This window comes from Macrobrachium nipponense, chromosome 15 (genome assembly GCF_015104395.2).
Source record: "Macrobrachium nipponense isolate FS-2020 chromosome 15, ASM1510439v2, whole genome shotgun sequence".
Lineage (NCBI taxonomy): Eukaryota > Metazoa > Arthropoda > Malacostraca > Decapoda > Palaemonidae > Macrobrachium > Macrobrachium nipponense.
Window position 1 is genome coordinate 73,999,377 of NC_087208.1, and position 24,240 is coordinate 74,023,616.

The 24,240-nt window shown below is 43.3% G+C and overlaps 1 protein-coding gene across 1 annotated transcript in view; it reads left to right on the plus strand.

The window, feature by feature from the left end:
* The window catches only part of LOC135226718 (cell division control protein 45 homolog), a 295,413-nt gene that overhangs the window by 121,630 nt on the left and 149,543 nt on the right, over nucleotides 1-24,240 (plus strand). The window contains 4 exon segments of the mRNA XM_064266425.1: nucleotides 286-546; nucleotides 1,072-1,209; nucleotides 1,536-1,742; nucleotides 19,389-19,465. Coding sequence (XP_064122495.1) covers nucleotides 286-546; nucleotides 1,072-1,209; nucleotides 1,536-1,742; nucleotides 19,389-19,465 — 683 coding nt within the window.

Consider the following 24,240-nt stretch of genomic DNA (forward strand, 5'->3'; position numbering starts at 1 on the left):
AACAGGTGGTTAGGAAGATATTCCTGCTGTGGACTTGGAAGGGTGCTCTTCTTAGTTTCATGTTATCTAATCATAATTCTATAAAGAAACATACCTAATAGTTTCTCATGGAATTAAACTGAACTGTGATAATTTTTTATGATTTTCTTAGATAAAAGAGGAGATTCAATATTTTTTGCCGTTTGAGTTTTGCTTTGCTTATTTTGCCTACAACACATGCTTTTTGTCACTGTTCCTCTGATATTTTAGTTAGATTAAGGTATTGCAGATATGTTCTTTTTTCAGACTACCACTTTCACAGTGCAAGCAGAAATATAGTGGAATGGACATGACCTTACGCAATGAACTTCAGTCACTCTTAGAAGCAAAAGTTGAGAAGTATGGATTAGGTAACCTTTTGTTTGCATCATTTACACTAACCCATGGATTCAGAAGCAAGTACAGTGCCATGGACTACGTTTACGCTGCTTCTGCTTTGTTAGAATCTACTGACAAGGAAAAGACATCAGCAGATGCCTTCCTTGATGTCACTGATAGTCTTAGCATGTAAGTATCTAGTTTTAAAGTTCCATTACTTTTATTCTATAAATATTCATTTTTTTAGGTAGTTCTTGAACTATTTTTTACGTACATGTATTATATGATTTTAATACATTTTATGTATAATGTAAGCTATTAACAAATTTATTGGGCATAGGGGCTATTGAATAGAAATACATTAACTTTGTGGAAATTGTGTTATGATGTTTGTTGTTGCAAAGTGAAAGTATATAACTGGGACCATAAACTCAGTGTAAAAGGGTGTATGCTTTGCTTTGCTTGGTACCCTGAGCAGTTAGATGGAAATGTTTTTAAATATATGCAGTGACCATTTACTATTTTTAATTATTATGACTATTAAACTCATCATAATTATTATTGTTAAATTAGTGCCATTGTGTTGTTGTATGTATTTACTGTTAAATCAGAGAAAATGATGAGCTAATAAATACAGTGAGTTATTTGTATTTTTTAATTGCTCTTCTGTACTGTAATAACCATTTATTTATTTATTTAATTTTTATCTTTCAGGAATAAATTGTCAGTATTAGAAAAAGGCATAGAGACTGCTAAACAACAGTTAGAAGCTGTATACAGACAAGTACAGACTTTCATTGATATGAATCAAATAATATCAGCAGGACCTTTTCTATATGCAACAGTCATTGAGGTTAGTTTTATTGTGAAGTTCTCTCTTGTTTAAAGTGACTCCTAATGTCAATTAACCACAAATGCACATTTCATGTACAAATCTTATAAGATAGCAGGATCTGCAGCATTTCCATTGCGTCCATATCAATATCTAATTTTTAATTAGTTGGTTAGTAATTTTTGTAAGAATAAGTGTTTTGTGCCAGCACTTTGAGTAGAGTTTTAGATAATATAGGATGAGTTTAAATTTTTTTTATTTGCTTCATGGTATTAATGGACATTTGAAGAAATATGAATAAACATTTTTTTATTTTAGTCTCCATATTTGATTTCCTCCATCACACGGGAACACCCGATGCCAGGTTTTTCTCAGCTCCTCAGTGTCTTTCCCTTCTTGCGCGTTTCACACTCAGAGCACACGTATCCATTAGCCGCAGTAAGAAGAGCCGTTCCCTTCCTCTTGTCATTACGACTCCGGATGTCCGTTCCTCCGAAACAAACACATGTCTTGTTTGTGGAATCCCACCAGTCTCAGAAGAGTCTCCAAGAAAGTACGTATAAAGTTATATAATGAACTGTCGTTATTTTAATATTTAATGATTTTAGGGTATATACTTTGCCTGTGATTACCACATCTTTTAGCTTACACCTGTTTTCACATACTGCTCTCTTAGAAAATGGGAACATTACAGTAATACCTTACATCAAGACTCACAACTTGAATCAAATGGACCCTTTAAAAAACCACCTAGATATCCTATAAACTTTCTTAAGCAAACCTATTACATCACTCATACAGTAAGTTGTTGGATAGTTATGGTCTTCTTAAATTTATATTTAATAATTCTGAAAATGTAAAGAAGAAATATTACTTGTACAGTTCGAGACCCCAAAACCTAAACACAGTAAGTAGATGAAATAAATACTGAAACTATTGCTCACCTTAAGCCAAGAGAACAAGCTTTGGCAGCAATCTTTACTCCAATTTAAAGGCATCTTATCATAGACACTTTATTTAGCACTAGGAGCTCCACAGAGACTAATTATTAAAGATGCAAATGCAATGCAATGGAGTCACTGTGAGAAACACATACTTAACCACAAGTTGTTCATACGTGAACAATCCTTCAGTCTTAACAATAGAAGAAGTGGTGCGTCTGTCTCCGGGGTTTTACAGTCACATCTTGGTACCCAAGGTGTCAGGGGGTTGGAGGCCTGTGATCAACCTATCCACTCAAATCATTTTGTCAGGAAGACGAGGTTCAAGTTGGAGACCCCGCGATTGGTGATGGCATCAGTGGGGGAAAACGACTTTAATCTGTCCTTTAGGACGCGTACTTCCAAATCCCTATTCATCCATCGTCCAGGAAGTTCCTTCGCTTCTCTCTCGGAGACAAGGTGTTCAAGTTCAAAGTCCTGTGCTTCGGATTGACCACGGACCCCCTCAGGTGTTCACAAGGGTCTCTCTCATCTTGACTTGGGCTCATGCTCAAGGAATCTGTCTGCTGAGGTACCTCAATGACTGGTCGGTCTTAGCGAGTTCCAGAGGGAAGCTGCTGCAGGACAGAGATTGCCTGCTTCGGTTTTGTATGGAACTCGGTATTTTGGTGAACCTAGAGAAATCGAATCTCATCAGTCAGAAAATTCTTTTTCTAGGGATGGTCATTGATATAGCAGCATCGAGGGTTTTTCCGTCGGATCAGAGGTTGGAGAAGTTGCGGGTAGTGGCACGTGACTTCCTGTCGCAGCAGGATCAGTCAACGCATCAGTGGTAGGTTCCTCTGGGAATTTTATCTTCCCTGGAGAAGCTGGTCCCTCATGGGTGACTTCATCTTCAGTCTGCAATAGTAAATTTATGGGCTATATAAGTAATCGAGCCTGATTCCTTCAAATCGATGGCGCGCAGTGTTAATGCTCACCATGAGTGAATCTGTCCACCACCTAAAACCTGTTATTGCTGCTCATTTGAGAGTATCCGAAGGGTTAAACACTTGACTTTATGTGATTTTTTCCTTTTTCATTTATTGATATTTGTATTTTTATGACCCAACAATTTTTTGTACAAAATTTACTGTACAGCTGATTGTCTGGCCATTGTAGTACATGTATGTCTCTGAGTACTCTGTTGGCTTGCTGTTTGCTTCTTTCATGTTTTCATGCTTAAATATATTGAATTGTATGATTGTTGAGTTTTGTCTATTGAATAAAGGTGAGTCAGACCCCTTAATCAATTAAGCCTACTCAGGTTATTAGCTACTGCCCTGGGAAAGACAATCTCATAATAGGTTTATCTCCTCTATTGAGGTAGAGCCTCATACATTCTCCACCTTGTACAGGAGACAGTAGTGCAACCAATCAAATCTGTGTTCCAAGTGATGCATCTGACTGTCCAAATAATGGGTGAGGTTTTCAAGGAAGAAGAGAGAGAGAGAGAGAAGAAGGTTCCCCCAGTATCATCAGTGTCCTCTTCAGCACTTTTTGTTCTCTTCCAAACTCCTGCCTGCTGTTGCTACTCTTTAGGGAGTAGTTTCACCCTTGCTAACTCCAACTAAACATTTGGTAGACAGCTGTCAAGGATTGTAGGTTGTCCAGCCAAGCTTCTCGCCTGTTGGTGCTCTTCACTCTGAGGGAAAGCTTTCCTCTGGAGGATGCTCTTTCTTGGGGCAAAGGGAAGAGCCCTACTCTAACCCAACTTTTGTTTTAGGTGCAGTGGAGGATGAGAGGCTCAGCTTATGGCTCTCACTGGGCATCTCAAGTAAGCCAAGTGTTTGATCCCTTCTTGAGCACCTGAAGGTGACAAAAGGGTATCCTGTTACTGCTTCTACCGTGACCATGAAAACTTTGACAGTCAGTCTCCACTGGCTTTCAGACTACCCCCACCTTCTCGGTGATGTACCCACAGGTGTTGCCTTTGTCTATGTACATCTCGTGGGGAAGTCTTCCTCCACTTGCTTTACAGTTCTGACCTTGGCTGTGCTCGGGGGACAGCCTCTTCCCACGTTCATGTGAGCAGGACTGCTCTTCCTGACCTGTGTCTTTGCCAGGCTGGGCAAAGGTGCTCATCATCTCACGTGTCCCCTCCACCTTCTCTAGGTTTTAGGTGAAACTGGGAGCTAGACAGGCCTGAGTTTCATGGAGGTTTATGGACATGGGTTGATCCTCGGGCTGGAAAGGTTGTATTTCTAAGTAGTGGGAAGATCGCTAGGGGGCTCTGGCAAGTGTGCCCTTCTGCAGAGGGAGCAACCCATGAAGACCAGGAACTGGAGGCCTGAGGGTCCTAAGGCCCATGACTCAGACACTCCAAGCTGCAGAAGCACTGTGTAAATCATTAAAGCAATTTTGCTATTTTAATGTCTGGAGGAAGAGACTGACCTGTTCTGCAGACCGTTTTTAGCCATTGAATTATGGGGGCTGCAGAGGAAACTCAAGATTCTGATCAGCCTGCTATGGACAAAACTTGGTGGGGTTTTAGAGAGAATTCCCTCCAGTCTAGCTGGTCCATAAGTTACTTGTTCTGCCTCTGGCTTGTCAGAAGTATTACCTTTCTTTGGAGAATTCATTGCCAACCAACCAGATAGACCCAGACTTGATTCTTCTCTGACCCGGATTGGCACTTGACTGTCTTCGTCCGGAGGGATTCTCCCTTGGAAAAACTGAGGCAGCAGCCTTGAAGTCGACTACCATGTCAGTGTTCCAGATAGTCTCAAGGCTTGATCTCTGGTTGCTTATGGTGGCCAGGATCACTTCCTCAATGGGAGGGCAAACACCCAGAGAGGATGCCACTTTCAAGACTGATGTTGTGTGGAAGTTTGGCTATTACATACCTTGCCTACCAGACAGCAAACCTGTAGTCTAACTTGTTTCCTGAAGAGGAGAGACATTGTTGTGTCTAAATCCTCACATTTTGTTGGGACCTGAGTCAGCCTTGGCCTTTAGAAACAGACCAGTGCTGGGATCTGCCTCTCTCTCCATGAAGTGAGGTGGAGAGGCTTTGAGTAAAAAATAATGACAGTTCATCCTGATCCTCGGATCAGGCTGGCCCTTTCTCATTTGTCTTAGAGAAAGTCCTAAGACATACTCTTTCCTTGTGTAGAGTAATCCAGCATTTTTATGGCCCCAGTAGTAAAGGCGCAGTCTCGTCCCTCTCAGAGGACCCCCCCCGCCCCCCCCCCCCCCCCCCCCCCACATCATAGAAAGGGAGGCAAGGGCAAGAAGAAGGCAGGAGGACACAATGGCGGCATTCCTCCCCACTTGCTGCTGATGGTGGGTGGTTGCTTGTTGAGCCACTGGTCAACATGGTATCGACAAGGAGTGGCGACCTGGGCAGTGGATATCCTTCAGGGAGGATATCTACTACCATTCAAGTATCTATTACCCCTGACTCTCTATCTGGTCTGGTTTTAGACTTATGTTCCTGTCTCGCAGAAGGACCATGCCCTTTGGGAAGAGGTGAATGTGATGCTTCAGAAAGGTGCAATAGAAATTGTCTCTGGAATGAAGGATGGTGTTCCAGTTCAGGGCACTGTGTTTCAGGCTCTTTACCATGCACCAACTGTTCAGTCAAGTGTTCATTACTTTCTGTTTATGTCCATTAGCTTGGGATACATCTGTTTAGGTCTAGATAATTTGCTAGTCCTGGCAAACTCATTGCTGCAGTTGCTTCATGATGGAGATCATCTAGAATTTAGTCACGACCTGGTTATGTTGGTAAACTTTGAGAAGTCAGATTTCATATTCAGGCTGAGGATGTTGATAGATATGATAGCAGTGAGAGTTTATCCATCAGACTCGCAGGTCAGCAAGTTCAGGCAGATAGCACAGAAGTTCTTGTCTTGGCAGGGACAACCTGCTTGCCAGTGGTAGGTCATTGTGGGTCATTTGTCATAATTGTAGAAGCTAATCCCTCATAGACAGCTGTACCTTTATTCCTTTCAGTGGTGGTTAAACAGGAGTTCTGGTCTCCAGCAAGAGGCCCTTCATTTCAATTTTGTACTCCTCTCTGGAGGAAGTAGAGACTTAGGATGGTGGCTAGATAACATTAGGGGTTATAGGTCTGCCCTTGCTCTGTTCCTCTTGGGAGATCCCCACACTCCTGAGAAGCTTTGAACATTCTTGACTGCCCAGAGAACTCAGGCCCTCTGGGTGAGAGGTGAATAATATCTGAGAAGCCTTACTTATAGCCCACACATCTTTGAGAGTCATCAGACCGTCAAGATTGTTTTCCTTCTTGCTCTGGCTTCTGTGAAGAGAGTAGGGGAGCTTCATGGCTTCTCATTTGTCGTCAAACATTCAAGGGGATGGGGATCTATATCCCTTGAATTTGTCCCAGAATCTGTAACAAAAGTTCAGAATCCAATGGCCTCTGATGTCAAGTTTGAGCCCTTTTCTATCCCTTCCTTAGAAGATTTTGTCAGTAGTAATCTGGATTAGATGATACTATGTCCTGTTAAGGTGCTGCGGTACTATCTTAAGAGAACTCGACATCTCAGGCCTCATTGTGACACCTCTTTGTTAGTACTGGCTTGACCAAGAAAGAGGTGTCCAAGAATGCTATCTCTTTCTGGTTACATGAGGCAATCAAGTTGGCATATGCTTTGTCTGGTGAGGAAGAGGGGGTTATGGTCTGGGCAGGAGCTCAGAAGGTCAGGGACATCGACCCAACTCAGGCATTCTGAAAGAACCTGTTGTTTTAACAGGTGTTATAAGCTGGGGTGTCATTGCACTAGACCCCATTCACCTTGCTTTATCTTTGGGATATTGCCCACAAGTTCTTGGATGTTTTCCTTGGGTCCCTGTGGTGGCTGCCAACAAGTTGTGTAGTTCAGCCAGCTCCCCTAAGAGGACAGGTTGCGTCTCGTATAAGTTATCTGGTGAGCAAGAGAGAATGTGTGAGTGACTGGTCTCCTCCCTTTTCTCTTCTCATGGCTCTTGCTTAGGGTAGAGAGTCAGATTGCAAATCCAGTACATGCCAGACATACAAGGTTAGCAGGTGAGTCACTTGGCAGGAAAACCTGTCCAATTATCCATTATCTTTGTGTTGTAGATTGGTTGGATGCAAGTTTCATCCTCTCTCTCTCTCTCTCTCTCTCTCTCTCTCTCTCTCTCTCTCTCCGGGGAAAAGCAATGAAACAAACCTGTTGGTTATTAATAGCATGTTTTATTGCCTTACACATTCTGGTTCTTTCAACCTTCACAGGTAAGGAAAGCAAACTCATTACTGTATACCCAGAAGTTCAACAAGATTGAGGCACAAGATACCTTTCTTTGCTTTTCCAGTCCAGTAGGTTACCTACCTGGTGGGTAGAATCAGCCAGTCAATTCAGAAAGTACCCAGAATCCTTGCACCAACAGGAAAGTAACCTATGTAAAGAACAAAGATTTGTAATTATGTAGGAAGAAATAGCAAATTTCAAAGTAATTTGTATTTTTCCTAACGTACAAACTGGAAGTTCTTTACATCAATGGCCCACCTCAGCCATTCCTTACCTGTCGATAGTTAACAACTTTGTTTGAAAGGCAAACGACCGTTCCAGCCTGTGTTCATGAGCTAAATCCTATGTAAAGAACTTAAGGTTTGTATGTTAGAAAAAATATAAATTGCTTTAAAAAATTTTATTTTTGAATAACTTATTTGATATTAGGTCCTATTTGTTGTCCCTTCAGTAGTAATTTTTGCATAATACCATTGCATTTGAAGTTGTGGATTTAGTTTTGTAACCTTTTGGTCATTCTTAAGTGAGGTTAGTGCTTACAGTATTCTAGAGTTTTTCATTTAGCACAATATACTCAATAGTAAAGTGTTCTTTTGCAGTATCCCTAAGGCTACAGTTGCCCTTATTTTGTATCAGTTCCTTTTGGTCTCATAATATAGCTCCCTAGCTTATGAACATTTTTCCTTTGGTTTTAAAGGTCACCAGTTAGTACCAGTTGCTAGGTATGGGTCTTTACAATGTTGTATGATGTCCAAGAGAACTAGGTACGTATTACACATCTCATCAGTGCCCTAGAATGTCTGCTGATGATTTAGGAGGCAGACCTATCCGTACCCTTAAACCCTTTCCATTCTTAATTCATGGAGACAGCCAGGTCTGTTGCACACAACAAAAATATATGAAACACTGAGTAGGGTCTGATTGATACCACTTCTACCTTGGCTCATGGGGAAAAGATACTTTAGGGCTTAGACCAACCTTGTTAGTCTGGAAATGGGAACCACTAATCAAGTAAAAACGTATGGTGAGGAAATAGTTAAGAAGGGTGGCCAGAGAGGTAATCCCTAAACATTACACTTATTTTTGTTTCATTCATACTCGATCCAGATCACTCAGGGCCAACCTTAGGCATTGTAGCACATTTTATGTTAACTGACACCATTTCTATGCGTTTGCTATATATGGGCTAGGCAAATAGCGTTGGTTATGTCTAAGTTTTTTGCTATTATGTTCAACATATGGCTTATATCCAAGAAAAGTGTTAAAGACTCTTGCATTAAACTTCATAAAGTGATACTTTTATTGTAGTGTCTTACCGAACAATTATAGAGCCGTGATTTCCACGAGCGGCAGGATACTAAATTCAAATTTAGCGCGTCGGCGTCGCCAACACTGGTGGTGATGACGTCATCTCCCTCCACTCGCGGGAGAACCAGGTACAACTGCCCAGGTGAATCCAATTCTTTTCCCTGCCGGCGTCCTTGGTAGAACATCGGTGGTGGGCGTGCGGTTGGATGGACTTTGCTTCGCTTTTTTTCTGGTGGAATTGATCTTCGGAATTGGTGACGTACTCTTTTTGGCGTTGTTGTTATTTTGCTTTTTATTTAGCGTTGCCATGTCGATTCTAGTCCGTCGGGAGTTAGGTTTTGCATCTCAGGATGTAAACTAGATTATCCAAGTTAGAATATGATTCTCACACTAAATGTGTTAAGTGTAGGGGACAGGTTTGTTCAGCAGATCGAACATGTAACGAGTGTAGTGATTGGACTGATTCTCAATGGAAGTTTTTTAGTTCATACTCGGAGAAATTAGCTAAAGACAGAATTAGAAAAGCAGCGCTTAGGGAAAGTAGACTTAGCTCTGCTTCGTCTTGCGATGCATCTGTTCCTTCTTTGTTTCTCCTCAAATTGTTATGTCTCCTTTAACTACACCTCCTATTCCTCCTACTAATCCCACTTCTCCGGCTTCCCGTGTAGTTTCTTCCGACACCATTGCCAGTCTGGAATCGAGGTTAGATCAGAAAATTTTCGGTACTAGCGAATACGGTTTTGCAACTGGTAATTTCAGTTAAGACGTTTTGAGAAAGCGACCTCAGGTAAGAGTGTAGTTGAGGGTGCGTCTGTCTGTCCTGACACGTCTCCTAGACAAAGGTCACTGTCCAGCTCCCCCGCACCGGGGAGAAGACATACCGGAAGTCCAAGGGAGGTCGATCGGGATTTGCCCACAGACAGGCGCCTCTCTTGTTGAGCCTGTTGCGCCTCAACAGGCTCGGTTAAGCGTTGGAAAGGTGTTGCGGTCAGACGCTTTTCGAATGATTCAAGCGATTCGTCCTCCGGTCGCGCGGCGCTCTTGGCGAGATTCGCCCGTTTCGCGTCCCTTAAAGAGGCGTTCAGGCGCCGATTCTTCGCCTCCTCCAGTCAAGCGGTATAAGGAGCCTGAGAGTAGGGTTGCGCCGCTGGCCGTTAGCGGCTCGTTCGTCGCCTCAATCTGTGCCTTTTTCGGCTCCATCTACTAGTAGAGATTGTGGTTTTAGCGCTGTAGCTAGCAGTTCTAAGGGTGTTTTCTTTAGGCGCTTTTTCGTCTGTTACGCCTGTGCGCCTGTTTCGCCTCGAATTTCGGCGGCTCCGAGCGAGGCGCAAGTAGTTTTTCCGCCTCCTGCTGAACATTTAGGCTCTTCCAAGCCTACGTTAACTGTTTTTGATTCGTTTCTGGCGCCTTTGCGCAAGCACAGTTAGAGATGTTAACCAAAACTGGATGAGTGAGTCCAAGGGTGGTTCGAAACCTTCAGATCCGGTTTGTAGTTCCGTCTACTTCTTCGGCGGTATCGGAGAATGAAGAAGAAGTAGAGGAGGAGGATTCACATCACCTCTCGTGTTATTCACGTCTCCTTAGATTTCTTCTGGTATCTTATCCAGATTATTTTGAGAAAGCGGCTCCGCGCTCCCCAACTTCGACACTTTTTTGATGAGGAGGAAAACTTCAGATCTCCTCCTCAAAACTTGGTCTTATCTAAAGCGGGTTAGACATTCGTTGAAAGAGACGGAGAAATGGATGTCTATAAAAGAGACTTAGGGAAACGGCTCTTTTTGCTTATAACTCCCCTGTTGCTTCGTAAGAGGGTATAGGTTTTATGTAACTGGGGAAGCTCCTTCTCTGGGAGTTTCTGCCTCCTCCCAGGGAGACTTCTCCAGTTTTTTAATCGACTCCTCTAGAAGATCTGCTTTCGCCGCAGCGCAAAGGTTTTCTTTACAGCGCCTGAGGTTGGACCACGTTGTAAAGAATCAATTTAAACTTTTGGAAGTCTTTAGCTTCCTTGATTGGACTATTGGCGCTTTAGCGGCCAAGATCGAAGACTGTCCTTCTCTTTTTCCCAGGAGTTAGCGGAGGATTGGATTGGTGTTCTGTCCTGTGCGGACAAATCCATTAGGGATGGATGTGATGAGTTAGCTTCGCTCATCGCCTTTGGTACCCTTAAGAAAAGGCAACTTTGGTGCTCCTTTGCTTCTAAAAGGGTTACGTCCCAACAGAAGTCTGCTCTCTTGTTTGCTCCTTTTGTGAAAGATAACCTCTTTCCAGACGATGTAGTGTTGTCAATTTCGTCTGCGCTAGATAAGAAATCTACTTCGGATTTACTGGCACAGTCTACTAAGAGACCTAAAGCTCCTGTGGAGACTGTTCCTTCGGTTTCTCCTCTGGCCCAAGCGCCTTTTCGAGGGAGAAAACCCAAGCGCTTCTTCGGCCGAAATCGAAATTTGCGACCTCAGTCTAAGGCCTCGGCCAAGGTTAACAAACCTTCCAAATGAAAGCTCGGTTTCTTCATGCACCAGTGGGAGCCAGGCTGGCTCTGTTTTGGAGGAATGGGAAACAGAGGAGCAGAGCCTGGGTAGTGCAGTACTCAAGTTCGGCTATCGTATTCCTCTCGTTTCACCTCCCTCGCTCTCACCTGTGCCAATTCCATTCCAGGCATACTCTCCGGGCTCAGACAAATTTCTGGCGCTAGCCGCAGAAGTGGAAGCGCTTGTTCTCAAAGAAGCGATAGAACAGATAGAAGGGGATTTTCCTCCAGGCATTTACAATCGCCTTTTTGTAGTTCCCAAGTCATCAGGGGGCTGGAGGCCGGTTTGGATGTGAGCGCCCTGAACTTGCATGTCCAGAAAACAAAATTTCATATGGAGACCACTCGGTACGGTTCTGGAGTCCATCAGACAGGGGGATTGGATGGTCTCTCTGGACATGCAAGACGCTTATTTTCACACTTATTCCGATACATCGCGAATCTCGGAAGTACCTGAGGTTCATGTTCGAAGGCAAGGTGTTTCAGTTTCGGGCGCTTTGCTTCGGACTAGCGACCGCTCCTCAAGTTTTCACCAGGGTTCTATCCCCGATAGGAAGCTGGCTACACATATTAGGAGTAAGAATCTCCCTCTATCTGGACGATTGGCTTCTCCGGTCGGAATCAGAGAGTCGGTGCATGAAGGACCTTGGAACAACTCTGGATCTTGCCAGAAAGTTAGGAATTCTGGTCAACAAACAGAAGTCCCAGTTGGTTCCATCTCAGAGCATCCTTTATTTGGGGATGATTCTGAATGCTCAAGTTTTTCGGGCTTTTCTGTCCCCGAAGAGGGTTCAAGGCTGTCCTGGAGACAGTTCAGGAGTTCTTGGACAAAAAGGTAAGTTCTGCAATCAGTGGATGAGGCTCCTGGGCAAATTGACGTCAGTGGGAGAAATTTGTGACGTTGGGAAGACTGCACATGAGACCTCTGCAGTTTTTCCTGAGAGCCTCTTGGTGCAGGAAGACACAACCAGACTCGATTACCTTTCCTGTCACAGATCAAATAAAAGAGGACCTAAGGTGGTGGCTCTCTCGAGCAAGGTTGGAAGAAGGGTTAGATCTACGACCCATCCTCCCGAACCTACAGTTCTTTTCCGACGCATCGGACACAGGTTGGGAGCCCTACTGGGAAATCAACGGACTTCAGGAGCTTGGTCGAGAAGGAGAAGTTCCACATAAATGTAAAGGAACTGTTAGCAATTTTCTAGGGCTCAAGAACAGTTTCGGAGCTTAGTAGAAGGAGCCGAGTAGTGGGCAGTGCATTCCGACAACTCCAAGGCTCTCTCGTACGTGCGGAAACAGGGGGGGGGGGGGACTCAGTCTTTCTCTCTGTACGAAGTAGCCAAGGATCTCCTCCTGTGGTCAAACGAAGCGAAGGTTCAGCTAGTCCCGAGATTTGTTCCGGGAAAGATGAACGTCCTGGCGGACGAGTTAAGTCGTCAACAGCAAGTGTTACCTCTGGAGTGGACTTTGGACAACAAGATTTGTCAGAAACTTTGGCGCCTTTGGGGACGACCGTCAATAGACCTGTTCGCGACATCGAGGAACAACCGTCTTCTCTCTTTGGTTCTCCAGTCCCAGATCCTCTAGCTTGGTCGGTGACGCAATGCTGTTTGGATTGGTCGGGTCTGGAAGCTTATGCATTCCCTCCGTTTCGGTCTATAAGAGAGGTGCTGAACAAGTTCATGTCGCACAGCAATGTGTAACGCTAACGTTAATCGCTCCCTTTTGGCCCGGAGGAAAGAGTGGTTCCCGGACCTTCTCCAGTTGTTAGTAGACTTCCCCAGACTCTTCCTCCAGAGAAGTGGCTTCTCAAACAACCTCACTTCAAGAGGTTCCACCAAAACTTGTCCGCTCTAGCTCTGACAGGGTTCAGACTGTCCGGAATCTTGTCAGAGCGAAAGGATTTTCAAGAAGAGCTGCAGAAGCTATCGCTCGTTGTAGGAGAGAGTCTTCTAACAAACTCTATCAAGGGAAGTGGAGAATCTTCAGAGAGTGGTGTAGAAGTGCTAAAGTCTCTACTTTCTGCGACCTCTTTAACAGAAATAGCAGATTTTCTTCTATTCTTAGGAACTCTAAGAAACGGCTCCTTCGACGATCAGAGGATATAGAGCCATGCTCTCTTCGGTTTTTCGACATCAGGTTTTGGATATTTCCTCCAATTCAGATCTGTCGGACCTCATTAGGTCTTTCGAAACCACTAAGCTCCCGCAAGATACAGTGGCTTGGACTTAGATGTGGTGCTTAAGTTCCTCATGGGCCACCGTTTGAGCCTTTGAAGTCGGCTTCACTCAGGAACTTGACTAAGAAGGCACTCTTTCTTATTGCACTAGCTTCTGCTAAGCGTGTCAGCGAATTGCACGCTATAGACAAAAGAGTCGGTTTCTCTCAAGGCAATGCTGTATTTTCGGTATCTTTGACCTTTCTAGCCAAAAATGAGAATCCTTCTAATCCTTGCCGAGGAGTTTTGTGGTAAGGAAACTTATCTGATTTGGTTGGACATGAGGAGGAAGAAAGGCTCTTATGTCCAGTCAGGGCTATTAAGCAGTATCTGTTTGCCACTAAGGGTATCAGAGGACAATCTTCTAAGCTCTGGACCTCGGTTCAAAATCCCTCTCGTCCTCTTTCTAAGAATGCTATATCGTTCTTTATTAGGAGAGCTTATCAGGGAAGCTCACTCGCAGTCCGAGAACGACAATCTTTCCGTTCGAGAGTAAAGTCACGAGGTTAGAGCAGTGGCAACTTCTTTAGCATTCACAGAAAGAATTTATCTTTTAGCTTCGATTCTTCAGAGGACGTTCTGGAGATCGAATTCGGTTTTGCGAGTCATTATCTCAAGAGATAGAAACGTTTTTCGAGAATTGTAAAACGTTAGGTCCGGTGGCGGTTTCTGGCATGGTGTTGGGAGAAACGGCACAGGGGTCGTCACCTCTATGCTAACTTTTCACCTTGAATAGGTTGTCGAGTTCAAGGGAAGCTGGGGGTACTGAGTACCTGGGATACTCACCAGTCTGTTAGGTCAGATTTTACAATGGTTGGGTATATATGTTTTTAAATCTGGTGTTGGTGACAAATGTTTTGTATGATTGAATTTCTGGTCTTAGCCCAGGGCAAGGGCAATCTTTGTTGTTACTATCCTCCGTCAGTCAGCCTTGACTCGCTTGAACTACGGAAGGATTCCACTCCTGTAGAGGCTAACTTTGGGCAAATTCCAATTCCTCTACAATAGTAAGAAGAGCACCGACCAGAGGCAGTAACAGTCTGCTGTAGCTCTCTTACAAGGTAAGGTACAACAGACACCTTGAGTGTTTACTGGTATTGCAATAAATGTAACCATTTAAAAATACTAGTGGTCCACTGAATCCCACCTTCCCATAAATGTGTAATCAGCTCTATAATTGTTCGGTAAGGGACACTACAATAAAAATGAAATTTTCATTATTAAAATGAAGTTTTATTGTATACTTACCCGAACAATTATGATTATACCCACCCTCCTCCCCTTAGGTGGACGGACGGGCAGAAAGAATTGGATTCACCTGGGCAGTTTGTACCTGGTTCTCCCGCGAGTGGAGGGAGATGACGTCATCACCACCAGTGTTGGCGACGCCGACGCGCTAAATTTGAATTTAGTATCCTGCCGCTCGTGGAAATCACGGCTCTATAATTGTTCGGTAAGTATACAATAAAACTTCATTTTAATAATGAAAATTTCATATTTTTGTGAGGATTTGACATTCATGAATATAATTCTTGATTTTGTGTAGCTTTTATTCTCCAGTTCTGTGAAGGAAGTCTTAACCCTTAAACGCCGAGCCGCTATTTCCCAAAGTGTCTCTCGTATGCCAACGGCGTTTGGGAGTTAGCGCTGAAGCGGAAAAAGTTTTTTTCAAAAAATCACAGCACGCTTAGTTTTTAAGATTAAGAGTTCATTTTTTGCTTAATTTTTGTCATTGCCTGAAGTTTAGTATGCAATCATCAGAATGAAAAAAAATATCATATATAAATATTGGAATATATAACAGTGCGAAAAACAAAAAAAATGTCATTATATTGTATACAAATCAACACTGTGAGCAAAATGGTTAAAGCTAATGAGTTGATTTATTTTCATTGTATTATACACTAAATTGCGATGATTTTGGTATATACCAAATTGTAAAGTGATCAAAGCAACACAGAGAAAATATTATCACAAAATGATGTATGAATTCGTAACGAGCGGACGTAAAAAAAAGTTTTTTCAAAAATTCACCATAAATCGAAATATTGTGCTAAAGACTTCCTGTTTGTTGCAAAATGAAGGTAATTGATTGAATATTACTAGACTGTAAGTGTTTTAGCTTACAATTGCAGTTTTTGACCATTTCAATTGAGTTAAATTTGACCGTAGGTCGAAATTTTTCTATATCATGATTTATATGAAAATATTTCAAAACTGATAAAAGCTACAACTATGAGTTATTTTTTGGTGTATTCTACTTGAAATTGCACACATTTTTGTATATAAAAACTTTATGTAACGGCTATATAAACGGTGCAAACATTACAACAAACTGACGAAAGAATTTCTTATATTTTCGGCAGAGTTACCGCGAGCGGACATAAGGAAAAAGTGTTTTTCAAAAATTCACTATAAATCAAAATGTTGTGCTAAAGACTTCCAATTTGTTGTAAAATGAAGGTAAATGATTGAATATTACTAGAATGTATGTAAGAGTTTTAGCTTACAATTGCGTTTTTCGACCATTTCGGTCGAGTCAAAGTTGACCTAAGGTAGAAATTTTGGCATATCGTGATTTATATGAAAATATTTCAAAACTGATAAAAGCTACAACCATGGGTTGTTTTTGTTGTATTCTACATGAAATTGCGCACATTTTCAAATATAAAACTTTATGTAATGACTAATATAAAATGGTGCAAACATTACGACAAACTGACAAAAGAATTTCTTGAGATTTTTGGCAGAGCTACCACATGCGGACGTAAGAAAAAGTTTTTTTTCCAAAAATTCACCATAAATCAAAACATTGTGGTAGAGACTTCCAATTTGTTGCAAAATGAAGGTAAATGATTGAGTATTACTAGAATGTAAGAGTTTTAGCTTACTATTGCGTTTTTTTTCGACCATTTCGTCGAGTCAAGTTGACCGAAGATTGAAATTTCAAAAAACTGATAAAAGCTACAACCATGAGTTATTTTTGTTGTATTCTTCATGAAATTGTGCACATTTTCATATATAAAGCTTTATGTAACGGCTGATATAAAACGGTGCAAACATTACGACAATCTGCCGAAAGAATTTCTGAGATTTTCGGCAGTTACCGCACGCAGAAGTAAGGAGAAAGTGTTTTTCAAAAATTCACCATACATCAAAATATTGTGCTAGAGACTTCCAATTTGTTGTAAAATGAAGGTAAATGATTGAATATTACTAGAACGTAAGAGATTTAGCTTTCAATTGCCATTTTTTTTTCGACCATTTCGGTTGAGTCAAAGTTGACCGAAAGGTTGAAATTTTGGCACTTAACGTGATTTATAAGAAAATATTTCAAAACTGATAAAAGCTACAACCATGGGTTGTTTTTTGTTGTATTCTACATGAAATTCTTCTTATTTTCATATATAAAACGGTGCAAAAATTACGACAAAGTGACGAAAGAATTTCTGAGATGTGTCGCTGATGCTTTTTAGTGTGAGAAGAAAGAAATTCGCGCATGCGCACCTGGGTAACTCCAGCATCCGCCCTCAAAGGCGCATGATTTCAATTTTTTGCAACTAGGCCTATATTATTTTTCCACGATATTTAAAAAAAACTTTTTGTAGTCGACGTGCCATACGTCCGATTAGCACCCGACAGACAATTTTAGTCAACGTATAATAGGCGTTTAATGGTTAATATCACATTCTTATAGATGTATCATGTAAGGAATACATTGAACAAGGCCAAAATTTTGATGACATTGGCCTTCAAAATGACCTTGACTCATATTTCTTGATTTTGAATTTTACTCTTTTTGGGCACTGTGAAAGATGCATAAACAGACACTTCTTGGTGAGAGCATTTCCTGCATGCCAGACTTTCATGACCTTGACCTCATTTTAGATTATTATCCATAGTGAAGGCATTTGTCTTATGGAGAGTTTGAAATGATAGCCTATTTCCTAAGTGTTAAGCACTAGCCTGCAATTACCTCTCACTTCAGTTCCAGTGTAGCATAATATGAAAGTACTCCTACTGTTGTCAAGTGTCAATCTTTTCTGTGCCTTATCTGTGTATGGTGAATATCTTATGTCTATATCACAGATGGGTAAAGAAAAGTGAACAGCAAAATGTGAGGGATGTGAGGAAGTGTGTGGTTGCACCATGTCCTGTTTTCTGTAGATCCTCACCTATATTCCCCCTTTCTTATGGTAGGAATTAGAATCCTAATCTTTCCTGACAATAGTGTATAACGTGGTAACCTTAGAAGTGATAAAAGGTTTGGGAAGAAGTGGAGGCAGACTAAAAAGTAGTTGCCAATAGTGCAGGAATCTCTCCCTGCTTTTCCACGTGTACACCTCTGGCCCAATCCGATGGGTGTATGCACAGGAAGGTCGTTGACAACACTATGCTCTCTATTGACAAGTTAGTATTCTGGGGAGCCCATCTTTACTTCTGTTTTGGACCACTTGTCCTTTTCAGCTGTTGCTGTCCCTGGTAAGGAGGTTAACTCTATTTGGCATTCAGCAGCATTTGCCTTAACCTGTAGGAGATGCCTCAACAGCATTCAACTCAGGTTGTGCTCCTTCACCCACTTCCCTTGCCTCAACCAGTAAGTACTCTTGTAGTGTTAGAGGAAAGTAAGACGTAAAAGAAATAAGGTGAAGAAGTACTGGCTCACTACTTCTTCCTTCCCCTCCTCACCTTATTCTATACCTTATTCCTCAAGAAGTCCTCTCACAAGAGGCCCCAGCAAATTTTGGGTGAACACTTCCCCACTTCTAGTGTCAGTAGCAGTGTTCACACACCTACAGAAGGGATATCTGTTTTAGGTAGGAGTGACAGGATTTCCTGTGTGCACTTGGAACCTGGAGTCTTGTACTGCCTTCTTGAACAGAACTACCATAGAATCTTCTGTACTTCTGCCAAGGGACACTATGTAGAGTCAGTGCTATCCTTATACATTGTGTGCATAATATCCTGATTGCACATGTGCAGATGGGTTCACTCACCAACCAAAGAACCATAAGTACACTTGTACATCTCCAGATGGTAGGCTTTTAGAAACCAAATAGATAACATAGCTAGGACATTTAAGAGGACATATGTATCATCGAAATCATGTGAATCCAGACATAGTAGTAAGCATTCTCAGGCTCTGATATGCAGGGAGCCCTCATTCCTTACACAGATACAGACTGTCACTAATTTCCATCTTGAAAGCAGTTTGCTGAAAAAGCCCTACTTAATTGGCTTAGGTCAGGATATGCTGCCATCCCTTTGTTACATTAGGAATTAGACAAAGTTAACTGTGAAACCTTGGCAATTTGTCGGATACCTCCTCTATCACCTTCCTGACCAGTATTGTCCTTATTTCATTATTCGATGTCTAGAACATAACAGAATCCCAACTAAAAGTAATGAGTTTCTAGAACCATCATGCGGGGGTGGAGAGGGGCGGGTTATTGTCTCAAAAAAAAAAAATTCTTTTATGTGTTCACTGCTTCACTCATAACTGCAGCTACCATGTCTGGAATTTCTAGAGATAGCCCCCACAGCTAGGAGAGGATTCATTGGAGGAATGCCTTTATTTCCTTCTACCTCTCCTAGACTATGCTTAATTCCTGATTATTGAATTTGAGGCACTTCTGTAGTAGAGAAAATAGTAATGGACAAAAGGGGAACCACTTACATTTTGTGGACCTTAGGATCCTGGTGGCACGTGTTGTACTATCACCATTCTTATTTCTGTTAGACAAGAGAATGCAATTTCTGGAAATATTAAAAAACATTGAATGTAGATAGTATAAGGATGAGTTTTTGGCTAGTCAAATTTATAATGCATGAAAAGATTTTATACTATATGTATTTTTCATGTGAATTATCCTGCTTTACTATACTTATATTGACCTCGTACAGAATAATAACATCATTTCATTTTTTCCAGTTTCTTTGGTAAAGCTTTTGAGCAAGCAGCAGAAAAGACAGCATCAAAATCAGAATTGGAGTTCTTTGACACAAATGGTAAGATAAAAAGGTAGTTAGTTATTTAGACATTGTGTAATTCAGTCCATTTAAGTATTTTGATATGAACTGCACACACTTGGCACTGAATTACATGTGTAATTCAGTCCATTAAGTATTTTGATATGAACTGCACACACTTGGCATGAATTACAGAGGTTCAGTTAAAGTTTTGTCTCTAAACTCGTGGGGGAGAGTCTCTTTGTTGTCCATAACAAAGTTAAACCAAGAGCCCTCTGCAGTATGTTGACATATCACTGTCACTTTCTCTTCCTTTGAATGGTAACTATCTGCTAAGAGGAGACTGTTCATCTTGAAAATTCCTTAATTGAGATGTCATGTTAAGCAACTTCTGTATGGTGTGCTGGTTTGGTTTTTAGCTATATATAGTTTTGTGCTTAGGACTGTGTGGGATGCTGCCACATACATCCATGCAAGAAATGGAATGAAGGGGTGACAAATCAAACCCGTAGATTCTTTAAAATCTTGTAATGAAGATAAACAAGACATCAAGACGACAGTAGCGGGAAGCAGGTCCGCGCTTGTCACTACAATGACCACTGGACAGTGACTGACCATGCATATGGCGGGAAATAAAGGCAGTGTTGACACATCTAATTACATTGTTGCCACGATGCATAACGAAATAGTGGTCTTACAATACGTGCAATGAGAAAATATAAATGGGAACATAAATATAATTCTTCTATAGAATAATACAAAGCAAATGTACAAAATGTTCATAAACTGTACGTAATTAATATACAGCATAACATTAAATATCTAAACACCTCCCTCCCCCTTTACGCTTGTAGCAGTGTCTCGAGCGGAACATTAATTCCTGTGAGCTAGTCGAGGTGAATGACGAGGGACATTGGAGGGTTCGAATGATGGCTCTCTTTCCTGGCCAGAGCAGGGGACACAGGGACTTGGGAGAGGTGTCATCACTCATGTTAGCCAATGGGCGTAAATGTCTTCGGTTTCGAAACCATACACGACCACTTGGAAGGCGTATTTCATACTTTCTTGACATTCCGCGGCCCATCACGATGCCGACCTTGTCCCATCGAAGTGTCGTTGAGTCCTGTATCCTAACTCGTTGGCCGATGGGGAGCTTGGGTAGAGGGCGGGCATGAAAATTGTAAAGGCTCATGGCTTGGTCGGTTTGGGCAGCAGTGCGACGGTCGTAATCTTCAGTCTTAGTTTGCCACTCCTCTGTGAATGATCTGGGGTGAGCCGGAACACAAGTACGGAGAGGATGGCCATAGAGGATCTGCGCAGGGGAGCGTCCAGCAGGGTTCGGTGTATTCCGAAGCTCCAGCAGTCCTCTATCAAAGGCTTCACAATCTATGTTCCCGGATGGGGCAGTCTTGATGATAAGGTGTTTAACAGCTTTCACTGCAGCTTCTGTGTGTCCATTAGCCTGCAGGTAATGTGGAGAAGTGATGATGTGATGAACTCCCCAGCGGTCGGCGAATTGCTTGAAGTCATGGCTGGAAAATGGGGGTCCTCCATCAGTTCGTAAGCGGAGTGGAACACCAACCTCGCGGAAGAAAACACAGAACATTCTTGTAACTCTGGCTGCAGTTGTGTCACGTCCACAGGGAACAACCACCCAGGCCAGCCTGAAAGTCTATCAGCAATAACAAGGAAGGATTTCCCTGATACGTGCAAGAAGTCAGCGACACACTTTCGAAGGGCCGGGATGGATGGTCGTCACACATGTAAGGTTCTTGTTGCTGACTAGGGAGAAGCTGTTGGCAGGCCTCACAGCTTTCTACTTTACTCTTGATATCTGCATTGATACCTGGCCAGAATACTGTCTGCATTGCACGACGTCGAGTAGCTTCAATCCCTCGATGGCTGTCGTGGAGTCGATCCAAGGTGCGTCTACGGAGGGCTGCAGGGATGACGATCCGGGGTCCATACAATACTAACTCTCCATCCGCGTAAAAAATTGTTGTCCCGCAGCTTCCAATACGGGAGGGCGGAAGCGTGGAGATCATAGCGGTTGGTAGGAAAACCGTTGGAGACGTAGTGAACGAGACGACTGTAATCTTGATCCTGAGATGCGGCCGTGCGATTTTTCTGGAGAGACTTGTCTTCTTCGATATGGGTCCTGTTGCCTGTTCGTCAGTGGAAGTGGCGGTGCTGGCAACGATACGCCTGACATGTGCAGTCGAAGTGGTGCACTCCTCTTCATCTTCAGGTGTGGGGCGACTGGTTGGGGAGCGAGACAGGGCGTCTGGTATGCAAAGTTGTTTCCCTGCGCGCCATACTGCAGTGAAGATGTAGGGGGCCACTTTCATCTTGAGGCGCTTGTAAGGCGTGGATTCTCAATAGCATCTAAAGTGTAGTGATTGAGAATTGGTATCAAGGGGCGATGGTCAGTCATTAAGGTGAAATGTTGAAGTCCAGACAAGTATAGACGGCACTTAGCTACAGCCCAAGTGACTGCAAGTAGCTCCAGCTCTATGGTGGCGTAGTGAGTCTCTGTATCCGTAAGGAAACGAGAGCCACACTGGACGAGACGCATCTGACCTCGGCCGTTATCTTGAAGTAGGGCATAGCCGAGACCGTATAGGCGTGAGGCATCTGTTTGTAGAACCACAGGCGAGGCAGGATTGAAGGGTGCCAGGACAGGTGGTGACGTCAGAGCTGTCTTGACTTTCTTAAATGCTTGCTCATGGTCGGGCGTCCAGACGAATGAGCGTTTGGGGCTGCGATGTCTGGAGTAAAGTCGGCAAGTGATTGACGAGACCCATAAACGACCTGAACGTCTGTGACGTTGGATGGTGTAGGAAAGTCACGTATAGCTGATACCTTGTCGGGGTCTGCTGCAATACCATCGGATGATAAGACATAACCGCAAAAGTTAACTTTAGGGGCGGCTACAGTAAATTTCTCCTTGTTGAGGGTGATGCCATATTGACGGCATCTGGTCAGCATTTGATGCCGCCGGTTGTAGGTGGGAAGGGAGATCCTCGTCGGAAAGGAGGATGTCATCTACAACCTTCACCACAGTTGGGAACACCTTGTAGTGCCATATCTCCACGGAGGCAGTATGCATCACCTGTTGCTGAAAATCCCATCGGGCCGCGACAGTTGGCTGGAACCTCCATACGGAAGTTATAAAATGTAGTCAGGTGGCGGTCCTCTTCTGCCAACTCCATTTGCCAATAGCCATGCAGGGCATCCGCTGTGGTGAAGTACTTCGCAGTAGGAGAGATGTTGCGGACGGCATCATGGGGCGTAGGTGAAGGGTGTGTAGGGCGGGCTACCTGAGAATTTAGGTGGGTGTGATCCACAGTGATGCGCACACCTTTGTCCTTGGGTACCAGGACCATGGGATGGCACCATTCAGAGGGTTCGTCGCCTGCTGGTCTGATAATTCCTTGTTGCACCAAGGAGTCAAGTTCTTCTTTCACTTGATCTCTGAGAGCGAACGGAAGGGCCTGGGTGTATGCACAGCGAATGGTGTAGCACCAGGTTTCAGGTGAATCCTCATCGGAGGGCCCTGCCATTTTCTTTTAGTGGCTGGGTTTGTAGATCCTTCTTGGATATGAGGACGTCGCTGAAGTGCTGAAGAAAATAGTCCTTAATAGCTGCAGGTGACGTCATGGCAGAGGCAGGAAACTGAGCGCATCTGTTGACATGTGTTACCTTGAGGATGGGCTTCGGGAATTCCAGCGACACTATGGCGAGAGCTCGGCAATGTTCACGGGAGAGGAGGGGAGTCTGGATATCCTCATGAACATGTATGGTTGCTGAGCAAGACTTGTTGCCAAGACGAAGTGTTGCCTGGAAGCATCCTACAGCCCGGTGTCATGGGGGAACCATCTGCTGTTACAACGTCTGTCATGGGTGGAGGTTCGAGCCTTGTCCGAGGTATGCGGAGTGCATCCAAATGTATGGTGCCAATCACTGTGATGTCTGCTCCTGTATCGGGGATTAGCTGGAGTTGTTGCTGATATATTCGCCAAATGACCAGAGAGACAGTGACTGGTGTGGGGGACTCGCTACCCAAGTTATCACCCACGAGAAACTGGCAGCTGGGGATTTGACTTATTATGGAGGAGGTGAAGCTGTGTACCCAGTCTGACTTTTCTTGGTCGACCTGCACATCTTCTCAAAATGTCCCTGTTTTTCTGGCAGGTCTTGCACTGAGCTTCCTTAGCAGGGCATTTCTGAGTGCGGGGCCAATGACCCGTGCGTCCGCAGTTATTGCACGATGCACCCGTGGCTGGGCATTGTCCGGAATCGTGCTTGCGAAAGCAATATTGACAAGGGTCACTGTTGGAGACTGGTGAGAACATTGGTCAGGAGATCGAGAAGTCCTCTTCTGTAGACGCTGGTTCTTCTTGTAAGTAGATACTGCGTTGACCTGGCTAGGGGAAGATGCAATGGCTGATGCAGTCGGCACGTGTAGATTCGTAGGAGCGGCAGCATGTACGAACTCTGCAAGGGTAGATGAGGGTTGGAGGGGATAAGGCGTTGTATTAACTCTTCGTCTCTCACACCCATCAAAATTACCATCTGCAATTGCCGTTCGGTGTAGGAGGTGGGGTTGCCAGTGCATAAGTCCACTTCATCAGCGAGATCCTTGAGGCGTGCGTAGTAGTCTGCAAACGATTCTCGACAGCCTGTTTGCAGGACAACAATTCCCTGCGTCGTAAGGCTTCATTTCTGAGGCTGCGAAAGTGCTTTTGCAGTGTATCAACACCTCTGTAAGAGAAAGTGATGTGTTGGGAGGGATGCCCAAGGTATGCGTAAGC